Below are 23,653 nucleotides of genomic sequence, written 5' to 3'. Positions count from 1 at the left end.
TAACTATATGTCTATACGGTAGTATGATGAGGTAGAGGGTTGATTAGGATTGGCAAAGTTTGTAGACCCAGCGTTGATAAATTGTGTCAGTCAGTCAATGTCTCGATGAATCACTTTTTAATCAGTCTCTTCTTTTATATGAATTATGAATATATAAATATTATAATATAGAAGATTAACCTTCCTCGTGATGGTATTTATTGTTATTATCATTATTATTTAATTGTTCAAACTTTTGAACTGTTATTGTTGTGTCTTGTATGTTTAATAATTAACTATTGAGTTTAAATGTTATTTGCGCGGGAATATGGATAAAATGAATTGATTATTTATTACGAGGAGCGCTACAAATTCTCAAATTCACAAGAACCCTCATGAACCGTGATTGGTCTCTTGTTCCATCTAATATCTATGTTGTTATTAGTGATAACTCATACAGATTACAGATTATTCGTTATTTCGTTAAGACATTATTATTAAATATTAATTAATTAACGCTGTGACTTTATTAACTTTTAAGCTGTTAATCGTTATAATTACATTTTTTCGTTTATTAGCTATTTGGCTTGTTAAACTTTTTCTACTATATAGTGTACTGAATTGTATTTTACCGGAATAACCTTTTCCTATGATTTTTAACTATACATTTATCTAATTGTACCTATTGTTTTGTTTATTTTAAAATACTTCTTGAATATTGTATTTTCCTATCTTTTATTTTGGATTTTTACTTCTAACAAGTAACAATAATATTAATTTTATACATAATTACATTTAAAAGTGCCAAAAGTTATTATTTTTAAAGGCAATCTAATACAAAATTTAAATTTATTTTTCAAAATGAGTATGTTATTTGATCAAATAAAATTGTTACACAGTCAAAAGTTACACTCCAATGTCATAAAAGTGGTAAATTATATATATATTTAGAAAGTGTTATTTTATTTTATTATATTTTTTGACTAATTTTACTTAAATTTTATTTAGGCAGAGATGGTTTTAAAAGTTAGTGAACACTCAACAGATATCTTAACAGCCCCACATAAATTCCGTATATTAGCATATCAGGGTGATTCACATTATTACTTAGGTAATTATCGTCAAGCAGAAGCTGCGTATAAAACAGCATTGACCTTTAAAGATGCCTGTTCTACAGCAAAAGCTACACAAAAACAATATGATGGCTTAAAAGATCCTATGCCTGATTTAGGTTAGTATAAATAATATATGTAATACATTTTTAGTGTTTTATTTATTTAATTTTTATTAAAAATAGCAAAATACTGTTTATTTTTATAGATATAAAATATCATTTGCATTTATGTTTGGTGAAATTAAAAGATAATAAACAGGCTTTAGCTATTTTACAATCAGTACCATCCAAACAAAGAAAAACTAAAATTAACATGGCCATAGCAAAACTAAATCATCAAATGGGCAATATTGTTCATGCTGTTACTGCTTATAACAAAGTTTTAAAAGTAAGTATCTGCAATCTTTTGTAATAGTTTTAATGTTTTGGTATTCTTGTCGTATGCAGTCTACTGCCCATTTCTACATGTCACATGTGGTCTACCACCTATGTTTATATATGCCTACCACATAGGTAAAAAAGTCAATAAGTCCTCTTTCCTTTAAAAAAGCTATGGTATTTTCCTCCAATTCTTCAATTGCATAAAAATATTTGGCTAACATAATGTTTAAAATGTTTTAAGTGCAGAAAAATGTATCATGTATTACAGCACAAACTAAACAGTAACCGATTATCTCATACATTAGACCTAGGTTATATTATAGTATTATATTATTATTAAAGAAGTTACAACGTTAAGATAAAACTTAATCGTCGACGAATCATTAGGAATAACTATATAATATATATATAATATATACATATTATATAGATGTGTGGTAGATTAGGTGTGCGGTAGACCATATTATAAAATGTGTAAAGACATGTGTGGTAGACGACAAGTGTGAGGTAAACCGCATACATCAAGAATACCAAAGTTTTTTTATAAGCTAGATATTATATTACTGTTAATTTTCAATCATATTGTTTAATGTTAATCTCTATAAAAATTTTTTTCAAACTTAAAATTATTATATTGTTATAAAAAAATGTCTTAAATATATCTCTTTTTTTTTAAATTTATATTCATAAAGATAAAATTAAAATCAAATTTAAAAAATCATTACTGCATTGTTTGTTTTTCTCAGAATATTTAACTAATTTATAGATAATTTAATTCAGTTTTAATTTAATTTTCAAGGAATGCCCACTAGCAATTGAAGCAGCTGAAGGGCTTTTGAGCTTAGGTGTTAAAGGAAATGAAGTAAATGCTATTATGTTAGAAATGGTTGGAATTAATGGACTTGAATGGTTAGTATTTAATATTTATGAAGTTATATTACTGATTGTATATATATATAGTACATATTATATATATTTTTAGGATTAGTGGTTGGATAAAAGCCCATGCCTATCTATTTCAACAGACTGAATATCCTGCAGCTATTAGTACCTTAAAACAGTTGGATGATAATTCACCTTTATGCAATAGTAATAGATTATTAGTAGCTATTGGAAGATCATATTATTTTTATGGAGATCGTAAAAATGCACTAATTTACTTACAAAGAGTTAGTATTTAAAACCATTCCTTGTTTCAATTTTATTTTTTTTTTAAATATATTTTAATACAGTTCATGTTGTAGGCTTACAGGTTAAATCCACTTATGCAAGATGGCCTGTGTACTCTAGCTATGTGTCTATACATGGAAAAACACAACAGAGAGTTAGAAAAATTACTCCCGACAAGTTATGCAGATGAATCATCGATTGATTCCCATATGTGGATTGTTCTTGCTTTTGTATGCTATAGTAATAGTAATTATTCAAAAGCTTTGTGTTTGGCGCAAAAGGTATTTGTAAAGATTTTTAAATAAATATATTTAATTTACTGTATGCTAACCATTATGTGATTATACAGGCTTGTTCTGTTGATTCAAGAAATATTGAAGCATTATTGTTGCACGGAATGATATTAACAAGTATGAAAAAGTATTCTGATGCTATTTTACAATTTCGTAAAGCTAATGATGTAAGTTATTAAATTTTCTTTTTTTTATCATGATATAATGGATGTTTTATTTCTTAGATTGCTTCTTATCTGTTCGATCCACATAAAGGTATGGTAGATTGTTACATAGCATTGCATAAGATGAGAAATGCTGTGACAGCTGCTAGCAATTGTTGTAAACAAATGAATAACCATCCAAAAGCATTAACTGTAAGTAATAATTTTATTAATAATTTATATGTTATATATATTTTTGATTTAATAGCAATTATATCATTAATGCAAAAGGTTGTCAAATTTTATAAATTAGTATTTTAGAAGCAGCAATATTTCTATTTAAATACAAATCATAAAAAAAATCATTTTCATTTCAATTTTCTTGTTCCCTATTTTACTTAGAGGTTGGAATATTTAGTAAATCAATATCAATTTAATTATTATATCTCTTAAGTAAATATTCATAAGTTTCTTTGTATTTATAAATATATATTAAATAATTCATATTTATTTTCCAGTTATATGCTTCAATATTAATGAAAGATCCAATGACTGTTGGCAAAGCAAAAATACTTTTGGAAAGAGCATTAAATGTTGACGAATATTATCTTCCAGCAATATATATGATTGCTCAGATATTTGAACAAGAAGGAAATTACAGTCCTGCTGTTGCTGTATTACATAAGCAAGCATTAGATCAACCAACTTGTAGATTATATCAAATGTTGGGTGATTTAAGTGTCAAACAAAATCAATTAGAAAAAGCATTTGACTTCTATTATTCTGCACTAAAGTAATTAATTTGATTTACATTTTATATCAATCATGTGGATATGGCATTCTTATATTCGCTAAATACACACTTTTAAACTTACATAATAGAGAGAGAAATAATGATTGTCACTTGCATAGAAGCTTCCGAGCGATAAAGATACTAACATTTAAACAAGAAGAAAAGAGATGTAATAATATTGTGGTTAACAATGATATCAGTCATTTTGACTTGCAGATTTTTATATAATGGTGTATCCATAAATTTAATAGAAATGATAATTTATTTATATATACGTTAAAAAATTATATAAATTTAATTAATTATTATTAGGATAGGATAACCTTCAGCAATTTTATTTAACTTATGTAATTGTGCCAATTTAATCAACCGTTAGTATTGCACATAGGCCATGTGGTAATTATTTACTCCAGTTCATGATCTTGCAGTAATATATGTTATAGCTCATCAGTCTATGCAATGATCAAGTTATCTTATTATTATTATGCTATAATTACAAACACAGAATTCTACAACTTGCATTTTATAGTATGTTTATTTGTTATTTTTTGAATATTTATAAAATAGGTGAACTAAATTGTCTAATGCTCTAAAATTAAGAAATTAAAATATAATTTAAGACAATCAAAGTATAATAAAATTACATTTTTATTGGTCAGGGAAATGTGTTTACTTTACATGCACAATCTTTTTATTTAACACCATTTCACTTGATTACACTACAATTACAAGTTGCTCAACTATCTTTAAGGGTTGTTTGATATTCTTTGTTAGGTGTAATAAATATTATGATTGAATAAATGATATTAATATAATATAATATCTTAATAATTTAAGTATAATAATGTTTTCATTTTTAAAAATAATAAAATTTAGGTAAATATTAAATATTAATGTCTAATTGTAAAAACAATAAAAACAAAAAACATAGTTTAATTAGAATATTTCATCTGATAACAATAGGATTTTTTTTTAATAATTGTATTCTAAAATTAATGTAACTATATATATATAAAATATTACTTTTTTATTACAATTTATTATACAGATTTTATAAATTAAAATTTAAAAAATTCACTTAATAACTATCATTTAATGGTTTTTTTTTAGTCTTGACCCGAATAACAAACGAGTTATGGAGAGTTTAGAGGGTTTGGGAAAACCGTGCAATACTTCAACAGCCACATCCGCAGATTCTACTGGACCCGTTTTAAATGGTTCACTTTTAGATGCGACATTTAGTGGTGTTAATAATGCTGAAAATGAATCAACACCATTCAATAATGCTGTACATGAAGAAGATACATTCATGGATTCTGATCATGAAGGATCTGGATCTGACATATCTATATAATTCATGACAGTTTTTACCTATGCCAACGAACTCGGATATTATAAGTTTTCTTATTGATCTGCCTTGTGATTATGACATGAATAGTGGACAATCTCACCATTTGGGCATCTTACAAATGCACTGAAACATTAAGATAATGAACATTTTGTTTTTTATTATTTAATTAATTAAAATACCTTTGATTTCCAAATCGTTTTTTACATACTCCACAGATATTAAATTCCGTCAAAGTGATATTTTGCGATTCATAAAATATTCTCTGTTGTTGAATCTAATAAAGAATAATATTGAATATTAGAATTTCAAGTACATATTAAACAATATTAATAATTATTACTTTTAAAAGTTTAGCATAAAGTAGTCCACGATTCACTTGATAAAGCCTTCTATTGCTAATTGCTTTTTCTTGAGCAATAACTAGAAAATTACTTATACGATGAATGGGTATTTCATCTGGTAATACTTTTAATACATCTGGAGTAGCTATTTGAGCAGCATTTTTATTTAAAATTTCAATAACTTTCTCTAAATTGGGTGCTGGTTTTGATACATCACCTAGTCCAGCTAACCAACTATCTGGAGGGTCAATGAGCAATCTCAATAGTATAACGTAAATCTATAATTAATTTTTAAATGTATAAACATAAGATGTATTATAATTTTTAGTTATAAAAATTACTTGATCACAGTTTTCATTTTTTGATTTATAAACTTTATCACAGTATTCAATCGCTCGGTTAACATCATCCAACACAGTGACATACATCGACAAGACTTGTTCATGGCGACCTAGCTTACCTAATACTATAGCACGTTCTTCAAAAAATCCTGTTAAATTATATGTGATAGTGGTAAGATATCTTTTTTTTTTTTTTTTTTTTTAACAAAATAAAAAAAAAAAAGATATCTTTAACAATTTAATAATAGTAAAACTTTTTTAATATTACCATCCAATGGAAAATGTACCAATACTGTTTCAGGAGTATAATACTTTGATTGTTCTAAAAATTCCAGAAGTTTTATTTTAGTATTTTGTGCTGTTTGTTCATCAGCTTGCATTGACATGGTGTTGTATTTTTGAAGCTTTTCTCTATATTGATGTATTAAAGCATTATGACATATAGCATTAGTATCATTCCAAACGTGTATTACATGTTCCATATAAGGTATAATCAAATTTTTGTGATTTCTAATTAAAAAATCTAATACTTTAGGTCTAGGTAAATTTTCTACTTCAGCAACATCTTCTGTAAATATAGTAAGCCCTTCTTCTGGATACTTTTTTAATACCCAATCAGAAAACTGTAGAATGATATCAATATTATTTGAACCTATAATGTAAATATTTTGTAAATTGTAGTAATTCATATAATAAAAAATAATAATGGTAATTAATTACCAATATTTTGTAGGTACTGAATAGTTCTTTCAGGTCCTTTGAGATTAGAATCAAAATCATCTGACTGCTTTTGAAGAAGTTCTAATGCTTTACTATGTAGTCCTTTAGTTTGGTACAAAATTATTAATTCACTGTATTTCTTATACTTTTTTAAGGTTGTTTCAGTTTCTAATAAATGACAATGGTTAAGTCTTAAAAGAGGCGCTATCAGAGCATCATTAGTCTATAACACAAACATTTAAAAATTATAATTTTTTCATTATTTTTCATATCTATAGCTAGCTTACTTGTAAATAACATTTTAGAAGTGTTGTGTCTATAATCTGAAGTAACTGTTCTTGATGATTAGTATTTGTTTCAAGAATATCTGACTGATTTTTAATATTGGGTTCTTTCAAAAGATTAAATCTCACCTAAAAATTCACCAGAAACCAAGTTTTAATCTTGAAATACAATCAATTAAATTAAATACTCGTCTAATTACTTCAGTTAAATATTCAATCAATGCAACAATTTTTATTTCCATCTCTTTTTCAAGTATTTCTTCTCCATAATCTGAATCACTTTGAGGTAATAAATTTGGAAATAATCTGATAACATCATAAGGATCTGTAAGAATTAAATCATTATTGCACAAAGATAAATTTTAAAATATTAATTATAAATTCTTCATACCCGTATTTAACTTCAAAAACTCTCTCATAGATTCTTGATATTTCTTTTTTTCAAATAAATCATTGGCATATAAGGTTCTAATTTGTGATACATTTTTTTCTTTATCATCGATAGATTCATCAGATATGTTCTATATTGTACGTAAAATATAAGTATGAATATATGATTTTTATTAATAAGAATTATGACTGTATAAAAATAATATTGATTTACTTTTATAACAGTTAAAAGGGAATTTTATTGTTGTTACTAGGGCTCAGATACAAATGCCCTTAAAAATACCAAAAATGCATTATTTATTAAATAAATTCAAATTATTATGTAAAAAAAAATATAATACAAAAAAGTGAGTAAAAACTTAAATTACATTAGCATTACACCATACAATAAGAGAAATTTACAATTTCAGTCTTTTCTAATTTAAAACCGGATTACCTGGTGGTAAGGTCAAAATGAAAATAATTTATATTACGTAGTACTATACAGTACTAATATTTTAATGAAGTCAATTTTTTTAGTTATAATAGGAGAAATTTGTCAAAAATGCCTCAAAAAAATTTTGTGGATAGAAGACAGAGTACTTGAAACAAATTTGTAGCATCGTGTAAGAGATTCCAAAAAAAAAGATGCAAATGCATTGAAATCTGAGCTCTAGTTATTACATTAGTTATCATTTTTATTTTTATGTGTATGTTACTAAACAAATAAACTCAAAAGATAGGATGAATAGTGAACTGAAATATTAAAATATTTTAAAACAGATACAATATCAATTAAATTAGATTTAAATTACTAGAAATCAACATAGACATGTCCACGGGGGGTGCAGGGTTGTTCCCTCTGCATCAAAGGTCTGGACACGTCTATGGAAATCAATAAACAGTTAAAAACACTACATAAAAGAATTGTAATTGTTGGTGATAGAATCACAATTGCCAATTATCTGTAAAATAGATTAAAATTGTAAACTATTATTAAAGTATTGACCTTCTGACAACTGCAGCTAGTTGCACTGGATTAAATTTACTGTATTGGGAAATACTTTTTTTAAATTTGTGATTTCCGTTCTATATGTTGCAAATAAAAAGAAAGTGTTTATTAGACTGCATGAAGTCAGCTGTGTTTGGCTAGGTTGCATTCACGTAATATCCACTATTGTAGTTATAGATGTTATTTAATTTGAAATACAAATTTTTTATATAAGAAGAGAGCATATACATGACAGCTGTAGTAATCAACGTTTTAATACACATTTTTAAAAAAAAAAAGTTAAGTAAAATGTACATTTCTCTAAATAATTTTTTGTAAGGAAATAGTATTCAATTTAAAATGCATTATTCTATGTAAAACATTCTTTATAGTTAACTACTTACAGCCAATTTTAAAGCAAGCTGAAAATCTTTATCTTCAAGAAGCCGTTTGATTTGTTTAGCAAATGGAACTGCTTTTAAACAGCAAACATCCAACGTAGACGAAACATAAATTAAACCATTTTTACAAGTGAACATATTCATAGTTTTAGAAGAAGCTGATATTACTTGACGTGAGACCGAACTTTCAACTGATTCTATAGTTTGTACATACAATTTATCACTTATACTTGCAATTAAGTAAGGTTCATCATACACTGAAATAAAATTATATTAATAAGTACAATAGTTAAGTATATTTTTAAATATAAAACTTTTACATACAAATAATAGACGGTGTGTCCACCCATTTAACAAATTGCTGTTCAGCTACTTTACCCATTGTACTCATAACAATTAACTGAGAATCTTTGACAACACCAAACATTGTGTCAGATATTTTGGTTATAATAGGTTCTTGATTTTTGCCAGTTAAGATCAATGGTTTTACTTGTTCCATAGTAACCTAAAATAGATATAAAATACAATATTTAAATTTCTTTAACTCTATTCAATTTAACTAAAAATATTAACATAATCAGAATATATCAAGTATTTATTTTAAAACTTAAATTCTTTCAACAGGTAAAGGTTCATATTATTATAGCTGGTATACACTATAAACTATATACTAATGTTCTAATTTTTAAATAATGAATCATATTATTTACTAATAACTAGTTATTGAAACTTCAACTGTTATAAAAATGTTTGCAAAAATAGAAAAATATGATTATTATTATTGTTGAGCTTAATTCCTAAAACTTACATAAACAAGACATTAAAACCTATAGAATGTAATAACTAGCAAATTAATAATTAATGACAAAACCAAAAATTCAAAGGTTTGATTTTAAGGGGATTGAAAGCGGTGATTTTCTGTCTTTGTCTTACACACGTAGAACATAGGAAAAATAGCTATATGCGCCTGACAAAAAGTAATGTACTTCTAGTTGTTCGATTTAAAATATGTAAAGATGATTGAATTAGTATACAAGTTTACTTTGCATCGGTCGAAGCATATTTTTAATATTTTTAATATATTTAATAATAAAAATTGACAAATTTAAAATATTTATTTTAAATAATAAAACAATCAAAAAAGTGCTTTGACCGATGCAAAGTAAACTTGTATACAAATTAAAACATCTTTACATATTTTAAATCGAACAACTAGAAGTTCCTTAATTTTTATCAGGCGTATATCTATGTTCCACGTGTATTAGACAAAGACAGAAAGTCACCGCTTCCAATCCCCTTAATTGTTTTGTATCTACCATAAAATATCAATATATCATTAGAAGATTTTTTGATAAACTCTTAATTTAAACTTAAAAATGAATGTATCCATGATCTATCTCTACATTTACTCTTCCATTAATTATTTATAATTGTTACTCTAATTCTATGAATTAGGTAGGTACACTTAAGTTTTTATTTATATTTAATTGTTATACTTTATAAAACACTTTTAGGAAGTGGTTTATTTATTAGTTTTCACAGTTTAACTGATAATGAACAGATTTAGATTTTCAATTGCATTTAAATTTTAAATTGAAGCTTATAATTATGATTATTTTTCAATATTCCTCATGACCCATGACTCATATTTATACTAAAATATTCAGCTTAAAATTATTTACAACTATCTGTGGGTATTATGAATCCCGAGTATTTGTATGATATATAGTTCTAAAAACTTAGCTCATTTAATATTTGTACAATCAATGTCTGTTGATGACAAATTAAATATCTCAACCAAATTTAACACTTTTAAAAAAAAATTAAATTTATCTGAATATAATTACTGAATATGGTAGGTATAGAGTTTAACTGGTATCAGGATGGCTGATAAAGCAGATCTTGTGACTAGAATAATCACTGACATACTAATAATATTAAATCTCCATCAAACAAAACAAATAAACATGGTGTGGGAAAATTAATGAAATTCAATCTTAACATCTAATAAATTAAAAATTACAAAAAATCACAAATCCAAAACACTGCAATAGATGATAGGAAGCCACTTCTATAGAGCAATTCCTAATTAGCATAGGTGCAATTTTAATAAAAAAAACTGAGGGTACTTAATCTCTTCATTTTCCGGACATAGCGTTGAATAGTTACTGATTGTAATAGTATAAAAAAAATATTTGAGGGTGCTACTTTTAAAATTGGGGGTGCTAATACCCCCTAAGCGCCCCTCTATTTGCGCCTATGCTAATTAGTAAAGATCCAACACTCATACACACTTAATGCCTAATTGACTTAACAATTCAACATATCATTTAAAAATGTCCAAAATTTAAATACATACAAAATACCTAAATATCAAACAATTTAGAAGAAGCTTTCAAGTCTCAGTGAATATAATAGCACAAAATCCTAACTAACTTAAAATAGTGTAATCACTTATAAAAACTTGTATTATTAACTCACATATCTTAGATTTTAATCGGACCGTGTAATTTCAGATAAATATAATGTACACTGTACACATGGCAAATATTCTTAAACATGTTAAAAGCTATAGATATATTTCATAAAATCAATAAGTAAATAAATTTTTTATTGTAAAAAATTTAATTTTTGAATTATTGTAAAATACGATAGTTATTTTATGAAATTTAATGCAGTTCTATAGAAAAAAATTGTATTTCTAGTGTACTATTTAATTATAAAAATTGTTATACATTGAGTACAACACAAAATATTATTTTTTTAATATTTTTTTTATTGTGGTTTATTCATACATTTATTAAACAAGGCAATACGACTCGAAATTTTAAATATTTGCATAGCTAATTATAATATCATTCAAATTAATGAATATTTGATAAACATAACTTTTAATTTTTAATATTTTGCAACATATTATTTTTTTTTTATTCTTTAGGTTAATAACTTATGATGTTTAAGTATTAAAAACTACCATCTAAAAAAAATGTATAGTTATTATTATAGATACTTACATCAAATAAGTAATATTCATTTTTACAGCCAATAATTACTGTTTGATCACACCACACTAATGTGCGAGGTATATCTGGTAAGTTAATATTTTCAGAATGCTCTAAAAAATCTTTTCCTTTCCAATAGTAAACTTGCAATTGTCTTTTAACAGCTACACAGAGACGAACTACTGTGTTACTGGCATTACTTTGCAATCCATCGGGAGTCTATAAATTAATTTTAATAATTTTTTTTGTGTACACATTACATTTATATAAATAATTTACCTTCACATTTACAGTAAAAGTACTAGCACCTTTAGTTTTTTGTAAACCAGGTGTTTTTAAATGTATTACTTTATCTCGAGATACATCTAGTACACTAACTCTTTCATCTAAAAATGTAATAAAAAAAATTTAATAGTATAAAAATAGTTTATTATTAAAATATTAAATACCTGATAGACAAATAACTATTTGACATTCTGATATTGCGGTTAATTGTAGTATAGGTCTTTTGCTAAATGTTTTATTACAGTCAACTAATTGTACTCTAGGACTGGTAGTATATAAGAATATATGCCCTAAACGATTACCAACCAGCAAATAATTATCTAAAAAACAAAAGAATGTTATTAATAATAATTTTATATGGTCACATATATTCTATAGTTTGTGATATGTTCACCTATTGATATTTAAATTTATAAATTATAAACTAATTGGAATATAATTAGAAGAAATATTAATCAAATTCTATAAAAACAATTTATATAGGTAATGAATATGGCAAAGAAATTCAAATCAAATAGAATAATCTAAAACACTGTAATGTTTTTTATGCACATAAATAGTTAAAAAAAAAAACAAATAATTAAGCATATGATGCAGATTTCTGTATATCATCTAATATGAACACCCGTTAAAAATTAATAATAATAATAAAAATTGAATAATATTTTATAGATACAATAGATACTTTTTAAGAATTAAATATTAAATTAAATCCATAGGTATTTATGATGAAAACAATTACCATAAGCAGTGATACTTTCGATTTGTACAGAATACTTTAACAGTTTTACAACTTCGTACACGTCATGCATTTTGAACTGTAAATCATTTGCACTCGTAAACACAGGAATAACAATTTATAGCTCTGCAGTCTTTATTGAACAAAGATTACTATACCTAGAATAGGTCATGTAACTAAAATTAATCAATTGAACCTAGACCGACATATTTGTATTTGTACAATACAGCAGCTGAGTTTATGAAGGTAATTAATATTTAAAATGATTTAATTATTTAAAGACTTAAAGTTAACAGTTAATACAAATATTTGAACATTATTGCCATAATTATCTTTATTCTATACAAATAAAATTGATATTTGATTCCCAAGCCCTAAACTCCAAATTGTCCAAAGTAAAACCATTGATATTTGATTATAGAATAGACTATTCTTTAATCAATGGTAAAACCTAATCAGTAATCCTAAATTAAATGCAAGATATGTTATCAATTACGATAACATTGATAGGCGTCGTTCGGCGATGAAGTTACATTACGTTGTGGAAAGTAAAACGGCTTTTTTTATTCTTCCATTTACAATTTCACGAATTTCGCGGTCTTTCCGTAAAAATATTTTTAATTTTTAGATCACAGATGGTCGCGTGGACTTACATATTTTGCCAATACGGTAATGATATAAATTTAGAATGGTAAACTATTGACTCATTATATCATTCGTTAACGTATTATAAAATAATAATATGACTGTATACGTCTAAAGTATAATAGAACATTGTTACCTCAAAATTGCAATAACATATAAATTAGTATTGCTATACTATAGGTATTAGTATTATTATATTTACCGCAGTAAATACTTAAATACATTTTATATATTACATAGGTTGTATAAAATCAAACACACATTAATATAATAATCAATTGAAACATTTAGTCAGTACGTGGTTTTCCTATGCTGTGGTAAAAGAAACAAAGAAAGAGTTTACGAATATTGATGAGCTTTCTCGCGATATGCCTAAACATTACACAACCAATTACCATAGAAAAAGATGAATGCGAAGTGTACCTTCAACTGCCTAAAAGGTAGACACATAATGTCTTTATGAGTTTCGCTTCGACGTCGTTAAATATAAAAATATTCAGTATGACGTCGTCGACTACGACTATATAGAACATTCACTGACTAGACTAAAATTGTGGAAAATCAGATAACACAATAATACCAGACGAAGTTCTGAGAGATAAAATGAAAAGTGGGCGTAGTCGATGACGACCGGGTGACATCATCGACGGTAACGGCGTAAAAACAGTGACATTCTTGTGCGCTTCAAACGAAAAAAAAATTCTATGACAAAACAGTTGTTGTAACTTGTAAATCAAAAGAATTCGACGTACCTAGACAATATTATATTATATTGACTATTGACAGAAAGATTGCGATGTGCTGTTTGTTTTACGGTCGTTGGTTTTTTTTCTGCACCGATGACGGGCGTCAACGATAAATATTATACATTCTAAATATCAAAATTTCAGTCCGCAGGTAATAAAATAATTGAAAAAAAAATCGATATTAAAAAAATTTAATTTTTATTGCTGCAGCGGATAGAGGGACGGATGCATGTGTGTGACGTATCACGTATGTGTGTGCGTTTGCTCATTTGTGGTGTGCATACGTGTGTTACCGTGCCTGCAAGTGTATAATATGCAATTTTTTTATTATTATTATTATTATTATTATTATTATTAATTAAATTGGCTCCCATAGAGATTTCACGTTCATTGACTCCGTCAACGGGTGGTGGCAGCACTTGTACCAAGGTTGTTTTGGGCGGCGCTATTTCATCGCCGCGCCCCGCCGTCGTCATCCCCGCCACGGCACCAGTAGGCAGTATCTCACTTCGCGAGGTTCCGTCCCGCCGTCCCGGCCTAATCGGCCTGTTCTTGTGGTTTCATCTATTATCACCTCAGCAGTGGAGTTGCCCGAGTTCCGATCTGCCTGCGCGATATTGTGGGGATAGGCCAGAGCCGAGAAAATTTAACTCAATTTAAAAAAAAATAACATACCAAGTCACTAAATATACTCGACGCAATAGAGACGCGACTGTTTTTGTGCATCGGTTTGTTAGTGCGCCGTACGTGTTTGGCTCAATGAGCGACCGTAGTAATATGTGAATATAAGGTAAGCTCTGTTGTGTATAGCCCGATACGAGAAAACCACTGCAGTGACAGCTGCATCACAGGATTATTTCGTTCTCCATTGAGATTTGACATCGTTTCGTTTTTTGTTATTTCCGCTTGCAATTTTGAGCGTAAATCTGTTTGATTTTTCCGACTGTTTAATATTACCTAGGTACATTTTTTCACTTTTTTTTCTCGTTGACACAGTGAGCCATGAGTTTTCGGAATCGGCTGTCCCGCGTCGCAAAAAACAACAACGAAACACCTTCAAGGAACAAAAATACTTCCAGACACGACTGTTGCAGTGCTACTAAGTTACGAGCAAGTAGTGTTGAGCACGATCGCATTAATGGCAACCACGAAGCACACAGAAATGCTACTTCTGTAGATAGAGTGTTAGGCGTTAATAGAATTCCTAGGTAGTTTGGTTTAATCCGGAACAGTGAAATCGAGTTATAAAACGATCACTAACAATTACAGATTAAACCAATTGACAGGCGATTCGAGTTGTGCAGCCAGTTGTAGAACTCCAAATAGAACTATTACAAAAACCACAATAAATCGTACCAGTCTGAGTTCTCCAAGTACTCCACAAAGAAAGGTTTATATCTTTTATTTATTTTCTTATTATTATTTCAATATTTTATTTCCATAGGTGTCAGCAAGAGGTAGAGGAGCTGCAACACCATCTCCTCGTTTCAGACGTGAAACAACTGTTCAAAAGAAAACTGTGGATAACAAACCTAATAAGGAATGCCAATCATCATCTGCAGATATGCCGTCCAAACAATCATATCTATTTACCCAGAATTATTATGACACAGGTTCTTGTTCTGTAGAGATAATCGAAGAGTCATGTTCTCCTCAAATTACATTACCAATACCAACAGAAATATTGAATACAAAATCAGCTATACTCAATCGTTCAGATGACGATGAAGAAAAAGCTACTGGAATTTCTCCAGATGGAAGGTAATTAATTTTATTTATTGCATTTTATGAGAAGTTTTTATAATATTTACTTATTCATTACTTATATAAATATTAGGTTTCTCAAATTTGATGAGGAGCTTGGACATGGTTCTTTTAAAACAGTCTTCCGAGGTTTAGATACTCAAACTGGAGTTGCAGTTGCTTGGTGTGAGCTCCAGGTAAATTAAAAAAAAAAAATTGTTATTGAATTATTATAATTTATTATTGATTTAATTATTAATTTCATTGTATTATTATTTATAGGAAAATAAGTTAACCAAGACTGAACGCGCTCGGTTTCGAGAAGAAGCTGAAATGCTTAAAGGTTTACAGCATCCTAATATAGTTCGGTTTTATGACTATTGGGAAGTTTCTTTGACAAAACGAAAATATATTGTTCTTGTTACTGAATTAATGACATCAGGAACATTAAAAACATATTTACGTCGTTTCAAAAAGATTAATCCTAAAGTACTAAAATCTTGGTGTCGACAAATCGTAAAAGGATTAAGTTTTTTGCATTCTCGAACACCTCCAATTATACACAGAGATCTAAAATGTGATAATATTTTTATTACTGGTACAACTGGATGCGTAAAAATTGGAGATTTAGGACTAGCCACTCTAAAAAATCGATCATTTGCTAAATCTGTGATTGGTAATTTATAACCAATAGTAGTTTATTTTAAGATACTCATTTTAGATTGTACATTTTAGGTACTCCTGAGTTTATGGCTCCAGAAATGTATGAAGAACATTATGATGAGAGTGTTGATGTATACGCCTTTGGAATGTGCATGCTGGAAATGGCTACGTCTGAGTATCCTTATACTGAATGCACTGGACCTGCTCAAATTTATAAAAAAGTTATAAGTGTAAGTCAATACTTTTGTAAAGAAAATGAACTAATAGATGTATATTATTATTTATTATATATTTTGTATTTATGTAATCTTTATTTTATAAACTTTTAGGGTGTTAAACCTTTAAGTTTTGATAAGATTGAAAATCCAGAAATAAAAGATATAATAGAGTCATGTATAAAATTGAAAAAAGAAGAAAGGTAATTTTAAACACCTTTTAATATAATAGAATAATATATATTTGATATTATGGAGTATTTTTTTTTATAGACCATCAATTAAAGAATTATTGGCTCATGATTTTTTTACGGAAGACCCAGGTATTAAATTAGAAATGGTTAGTCGAACAGACAGTCGAATTGAATTTCGTTTACGTATTCTTGATCCAAAAAAGCGTTGCAGCAATAAACACAGAGAAAATGAAGCAATTCAATTTGATTTTGATATCAATAATGATAATGCAGATGATGTAGCATCTGAAATGGTATAAAATTTCATTTTTTGAATAATTTACAGATATATACTAATATCTATTATTTTGTAGGCAAAATCTGGATTAATTTTGGAGGAAGATAGTAAAACCATTGCTAAAATGTTAACTAATCAAGTTTATAATCTAAATAAAGAACAAAATGACAAAAGAGATGTGCCAATTGACGAAGAACTATATAAGGGTACATATGAATTAATTGTTATACAATAAATTTTAGAATTTGGGTTAGGAATTGTTTTGAAACTACATGGACATTATTTTTATTTTTTATTTAGATGATATGAATTCAGATGTTAGTGGATTGCAGTTTCGACAACCAGAAACTGTTGTTATGTATCAACCTGCTAAATATATTAATCAGGTATACAATTAATATATTTATACATATATTTCATTGTTATTAAATCTTAATATACATAAAATATTGTTGATTCAATTCAATTCACATTTTTTTTATTAACCAAAATTGATTTTGATACTTAGTATTTTTATTATAGGACGAAGAAATTAAGTACGATAATACATCAATTCCACCTAAAAATCTACTTAAACCTTCAAGTGAAATTAACGTAACAGAACTTATTAATCAAGACCAATTATTTACACAGACCTCCCCATCTAAAAGTCTCCCTCTTCGATCAGTAGATACATTAAGTCAGCAAGATAACTATAGAAAAATATCAAATATATCTAATGCATCTACAGATTCAGCTTATACATCAGATACCAATATGACTTACAAACAGCTCTCTGATATGAATCAAGTGCCAAATATGGTAGAAGTTGTACCAGAAAACTATGTATCAAATGGAAATGACAATATTTATCATCAAGATTCTACTGTGTATCAAAATGTCGAACCTGCAATAAATCAAGATGCTTCTACATTTATTCAAAATGCACATTGGAATTATCAAGTTAATACTGTTCAGAATCAATTGCCTCCAACAGCTGATGAAGAGTTACAAAGAAAAATATCTACAGTATCTACTGTTTCAAATTTATCTTCATTATCGTCAGATTCAGTTCAAGGACTTGTCTTACAAGATATCCAGCTTCATGCTATTATACACGAAGAAAATGCATTACAAAATAATCAGAATGTATATGTAAGAAATCAAGAAGGAATAAATGTGAACCAATCTGATAATTTAAATTATTGTAATGCACAATCTCCATCCAATGAAGCATATTTATCAAATATACAATCCTATCAAGAAAATCAAGTATGTTCAAATTATAATAATCAAATTATCCTTCCTGAAGAGACCATACAGGTAGAAGAAAAATTGTTGGAACCTACTGTTGAATCATCGACTAATGTTGCTGAACCTGATGTTAAACAAAACTTGAGGTAAAAAAATATGTTCTTAATTTAATGTTGAATATCATATATTTGTACTGACGGTGGTACCAATGTTATCTGAAAATTTCAGACTGAAATATTTATGATACATTTTTATATAATGGTATAACTAGTATACCTACCACCTACTACAACTTACTAGAGGTTCAATATCTCTCTTTGAACAAATAATTATAGGCAAAGTTTTCAATCTATTTTGATATGTGATAGTTAAAAGCTTGGTTTTACCAATTTTAGGTGTCTAGACCGATCTACCCACTTAAATTATCTTTAACATTTGTCATAACTGAACCATAAGATCAGAATCTCTGTGTACTGATTTTATTCGCTAAGATGCTAACTGTAAATTATCAATAATTAATGCTTATAAATTATAAATAATAAAATTGATAATTTTATTTTATTAATACTTGATATTTATTTAAAAAACAAAGTAAAAACATATAAATTTACAAAAATCATGAATTAATTACTAATTAATAACTTATTTTCATTTATTGTATTAATTTTATGAATGTGATTTATTTTATGCTTACTGCTTTAATGAAATAAAAAACTGTTAAATTATCTATTATTGGTATTTTAGGGTTGATAATTTAGAAGAATCATCTGTGATAAAAGAGGCTGCAACTAGAAAAAAAAGTAGAACTTCTGGTCCTTCATTAAATCTTTTGGCTGTGTATGATAATCGTCAAGCAGAATGTCAATTAGAAAATAATAAACATAAAACTGTGACATTCAGGTTTAACATTGATGATGTTGTACCTTATGATGTAGCAAACAAATTGGTAAGGACTAAATAGATTGTTTAAAAATCTAAGATAAAAACAAATAAAAATTATAAAATAATGTTTGGTTTACTTTAATTTTAAGGTCACTGAAGATTTGTTAGAAGTATCCCATGTGGATTTAGTGGCTGAAATGATGAAAGACTTGGTGAATAAACTGAAATTGGATATGGAACCTTTATCAAATTGTGTTGATCCGTCTCTATTAAAACAAGAGGTACTATTTACATACAATTTTTATAACATTAATATATTGACCATTATGATGGTTTATGAACAATAACATATAAGCATATTCACAAATAAAAATAATTTCTTATTTTCATTTGATTTTTGAAAATTAAAAATTTTGATATAATTTTACTGTTTTTATACAAATTATGAGTTCACACGTACAGTTGGGCACTAAGTGTTGAACAATAAATATAATATTTAAAAATTTGTGAATTGTTAATATTTATCTAATCTAACCTAATGTAGTGGTGTCATAAAAACAAATTTATTTATTGTACTTACTACATTGGTGATACTAGTAAACCTTTTCTTGTTATTAATAACTAAATATTCTATTATTTTTTTATTTTTTTTTTTAATTAATGTTATCTTTAGACTGAAGGAATTCCAATTACTGGAGACTCAGAAAATGCAATAAATACAAATCAAATCAATGTTACTGTTACTGAACCCATAAAAGAAGTTGAAGAAAAATCAGAGCCAGAGAAAAAAAAACCAGTATGCACTTAAACACTAATAATTTTTTCTTTTACATAAAATCAAATTTTAAAATTTTAGTTTATTAACTATAAAACTTATGTCTATTGGTCCTAATTTCAATTATTGTTTACTTAGGCACGAAAAATATCAAGGTTTTTAGTAAGCCCAGTCATTACAGAACAAACATTAGAAGATGTAAGTCTATTATTTTATTATTGTATTTGTATTTTTTTTATTATTTTCATTATTTTATTAGTATAATTTTGATAAGAACATACCAAAACAAAATGAATTACTCAGTCCAGAATCACTTCAAAAAAATATTTTAAATGAAATGATAACACTGGCAAGTACTAATAATCAAAATGTAACGGTTTGTTCTTCAACTACAAATGAAGATACATCAAATCCTGATATGAATACCGGTCTTACGACTGATTCTAAACTACATTCCCAAGTTTCATCTGATACGTATGTATTAAATAAAATTTATCAAAATGAAGAATAAATTAAAATTATTGATTAATTAATGGCAATTATATTTAGAGCATGTCAAAAAGGAGGTTCTCTTACAATATCCGAACTCCAGCAAAAATTAATCCAACTGACAGCTCAGCCATCAGAGTTATCTAGTACTCCACCTATTGGTTCTCATCCAAGTACACCACATGGGCATACTGGTTATGAGACATACATGAATAACCTTCAAAAACGTTTAGCTTCCATTTCAATGCCTGCTGGCAACATACTTGTATGTATTAACCAAACTCGTTATTAAATATGTATTTACCGTTTATAATTATATTACATATTAAAGGGACCGCTCTCACCTCAAAGTACATTACATGCAATAAGTTCTGCAACATCTAAATTAAAAATACCTATTGCCATTGAAGTTGTTAAGCCTATGCAACCAGTAGCCATTGGAGTTGACGAGGTACATATTGGTGATGAAGTTGGGCCAATTGTTGTGCATGCAGTTCAAGCTCAGTCAATTTTGACGGGTAATGAAACACTCCAACGTGTAATAGTACCAGAGGAAAATAAAGATCAACAAACTATGGTTGTACAACCATTACCGGGTCATGTCATTATGGTTCATTCAAGATTTATACAAAACCAAGATCCGTCTGTTCAAGTATTTAAAGCACTTTGTTATACCCTTAGCTTAATTTTTTAACCACATTACTAACTAAATTGTTAACCATTTATTTATTAGGAATTTGAAAATAATTCAAATAGTCATAAAGAAGATTCTAAAGAAAGAAAAATTAGTCGTGCTCAGTCAGTTGATTTGCATAGTTTAGAAAAGGTAATGTTTAAAAGTAATAGTTAAATAAAAATAAAAATGTATGGGAATAAATTAGTATTATTAAATATTTGTGTAGATATCAAAGTATTAATAATTTTTTTTATATCACACGTTTTATAAAAAACACATTAAATATATTATATTATATTATATCAAAAAATGGATGACTAGGTTTGTTAAATAAGTAACAGGGGAAGAGTACATAGTCTAAATTGATCAGTTATAAATTTATAAGAATGTAAACTAAGATAATTCTGTGACCTTTGGTTATAGTTGATAGAAATTAATTACCGTATAATATTATTGTTATGATAACGTGTAAGGTAATATTAACAAATAAAATAAACAGTATAACATAATGTCATATTATATTCAAAAGTTTCATGACAATATTTTCTTGAATATTTAAATTTTTCTGCGGTTTGAATGAGACATGAGAAGGAACTTTAGTGGATTGATTTTTACCAATGTTGCATTGAGTCCTATCACATCAAATAGAAAAGTGATGACTTATTGTAGTTTTTTCTGTCTGGTTGATGCTTATAGCAGGTTTCTTAGGTTCCTTCTCATTTTGTATAGATTAAAGTAAATCTATCACGATAAATCCATTATCAAAATATTTTATGAATAATTTGTTGATTATTTGTTTTAGAAATTGTCTAGTATCCATAGCAATACATACAAAAAATATTCCTCAAATGCAGTCAATTTCCATACATTACCCTCATCAACCGATCAACATGTGACACAATCTGTAGATACAGATGTCCCTTGTGATAATTACCAATCAGTTTCACACTCTGTATGTTAAACATATTTAACCATAATATTCCAACATAAAACATAAATTTCTACATTAATTATTATTTTATCATAATCTGTATATTTATTGATTTTTATATATTTTTTTTAGAACGAAGAAACTAAAGAGCAGAAAGATTTAAACATAGATTTTAAACCTTCTAATTCAATTGAAATATCACAAGCTACTCAATTAAATGTATCTTCTTTTGATTTTCAAAATTTATTACAAAGGTAAAATTTAATAAAATTAAAGTATTTATTATTTATTATTTGAGTTGTTATGTATATTTGGATTTTATTTTAGGCAATATTTTGAATTAGAGAATTTACGTAAACGGCATATAGAAGAACTAAAAAGTTGTATGCAAATGTTAAGATCAGAAAGTTTGCAACCAACTATACTATATGAAGCTTTATCACCACTTTCTAGTTCTAGTGAGTATATATTCTAAGCATTTTTAAACATAAATATTATTATATTAACATTTTTTATTATTTAAGGTAAAAAAATACCTAATGAAACTAGTGGAAATTCCAGATCAGCCTCACCAACATCAGATAATGGAGTGATGAAGTTTACACCAACTGGTTTATACTTTTTACCAGAGTCTGTTAAGCTTTTATCACCTTCCTTAGCCGAATCCCAACACCACGGCTCTAATCATTAGTCAACAACAAAAAAAATAATAATAATCTCTTAAGCGTACTTTTAACATTTCGTTATTCCTTATTTTTTTCACTATACACAACGTTCATCTAAAACGCTTATAATTAAATTGTTATTTTATTTTGTATAAGTTCCTTAGAAAATTGTATTCATCAAATATATTATTTAATTATTCAATTTATAAATACATATAACTACTAATATGTTGTATTTGCACATTTATCCAAATGATTGCATAATATAACATATTTGAGTGTTACACTCAGACCAATACTAACATCTTTAATCTAATAATATTATTTATTAACAATCCATCGTTTTATGTTTAAAACATAATTTAGTGAAATTTGTTGCGATATTTAATCAATTTTTTTTTATGATTATTAGTTTTTCATTAAATGTTATAATTGTATAGGTTACAACTTACAGATTGATTGTAATTTGCATAGTCTAGTCTAATTAAAGTGATTTTGTAAATCATAAGTCATAACTCTTAAGGTTAAAAATACAACCTGAACTATTAGAAAAATACTAGTGTATACATTTTTAATATATTTATATAATTATAATTTATAAAAATTCAGAATAATCTATGATGCCTATTGAGATACCTCAAATATGTCATGTTGAAAATAATTGTCTTACCAATCTTACTTTTCCAATATTAAAAGTATCAGAATAATTAATTCATTTTTTTTAGTAGTTAAATTAGAATGACTGCAAAATCTTGGTTATTAATTTTTTCCAAAAAAATGAACTGATAATTTCTTAAATTAAAATTTGGCTATTCAAAATTA

General features: G+C 26.8%; 3 protein-coding genes across 9 annotated transcripts; 2 read left to right on the top strand and 1 right to left on the bottom strand.

The window, feature by feature from the left end:
* Nucleotides 1–465: 465 nt before the first annotated feature.
* On the top strand, nt 466–5,417 carry LOC132917813 (anaphase-promoting complex subunit 7). The gene is made up of 10 exons (XM_060978743.1): nt 466–909; nt 988–1,210; nt 1,300–1,481; nt 2,274–2,383; nt 2,457–2,643; nt 2,719–2,925; nt 2,994–3,104; nt 3,162–3,293; nt 3,599–3,873; nt 4,984–5,417. The coding sequence occupies exons 1-10, from the start codon at nt 841–843 to the stop codon at nt 5,225–5,227; spliced, it is 1,740 nt and encodes a 579-aa protein (XP_060834726.1). The 5' UTR covers nt 466–840; the 3' UTR covers nt 5,228–5,417.
* Nucleotides 4,381–13,125, bottom strand: LOC132917812 (vam6/Vps39-like protein). Of its 3 annotated transcripts, none has more exons than XM_060978739.1 (16): nt 12,701–13,125; nt 12,123–12,278; nt 11,953–12,059; nt 11,686–11,892; nt 8,996–9,176; nt 8,675–8,928; nt 7,302–7,431; nt 7,111–7,235; nt 6,914–7,039; nt 6,627–6,849; nt 6,175–6,558; nt 5,907–6,055; nt 5,565–5,843; nt 5,404–5,498; nt 5,245–5,347; nt 4,381–5,129 (listed from the first exon to the last, which is right to left on the bottom strand). In XM_060978739.1, the coding sequence occupies exons 1-15, from the start codon at nt 12,768–12,770 to the stop codon at nt 5,278–5,280; spliced, it is 2,556 nt and encodes an 851-aa protein (XP_060834722.1). In that variant the 5' UTR covers nt 12,771–13,125; the 3' UTR covers nt 4,381–5,129; nt 5,245–5,277. The 3 variants fall into 3 exon arrangements, with proteins under 3 accessions (XP_060834722.1, XP_060834725.1, XP_060834724.1); XM_060978742.1 differs by having other exon boundaries at nt 4,381–5,347; nt 12,701–12,776; nt 12,856–13,125; XM_060978741.1 differs by having other exon boundaries at nt 4,381–5,347; nt 12,701–12,855; nt 12,920–13,125.
* An 894-nt stretch (nt 13,126–14,019) lies between these two features.
* On the top strand, nt 14,020–23,033 carry LOC132917810 (serine/threonine-protein kinase WNK1). Of its 5 annotated transcripts, XM_060978734.1 has the most exons (25): nt 14,022–14,239; nt 14,465–14,878; nt 15,085–15,296; nt 15,358–15,478; nt 15,533–15,849; nt 15,926–16,028; nt 16,114–16,507; nt 16,567–16,724; nt 16,824–16,912; nt 16,983–17,196; nt 17,257–17,386; nt 17,481–17,566; nt 17,703–18,559; nt 19,158–19,359; nt 19,445–19,576; nt 19,969–20,091; nt 20,209–20,268; nt 20,330–20,544; nt 20,620–20,824; nt 20,891–21,211; nt 21,293–21,385; nt 22,038–22,187; nt 22,299–22,420; nt 22,494–22,624; nt 22,691–23,033. In XM_060978734.1, the coding sequence occupies exons 3-25, from the start codon at nt 15,091–15,093 to the stop codon at nt 22,855–22,857; spliced, it is 4,596 nt and encodes a 1,531-aa protein (XP_060834717.1). In that variant the 5' UTR covers nt 14,022–14,239; nt 14,465–14,878; nt 15,085–15,090; the 3' UTR covers nt 22,858–23,033. The 5 variants fall into 5 exon arrangements, with proteins under 5 accessions (XP_060834720.1, XP_060834718.1, XP_060834717.1 ...); XM_060978737.1 differs by lacking the exon at nt 22,038–22,187 and having other exon boundaries at nt 14,020–14,239; XM_060978735.1 differs by lacking the exon at nt 14,465–14,878 and having other exon boundaries at nt 14,021–14,239.
* Nucleotides 23,034–23,653: the final 620 nt, after the last annotated feature.

The sequence above is a fragment of the Rhopalosiphum padi genome, chromosome 1, assembly GCF_020882245.1.
Source record: "Rhopalosiphum padi isolate XX-2018 chromosome 1, ASM2088224v1, whole genome shotgun sequence".
NCBI lineage: Eukaryota > Metazoa > Arthropoda > Insecta > Hemiptera > Aphididae > Rhopalosiphum > Rhopalosiphum padi.
Note: the sequence above shows the minus strand (reverse complement) of the source record. Positions and strands in the feature narration are given on the sequence as shown.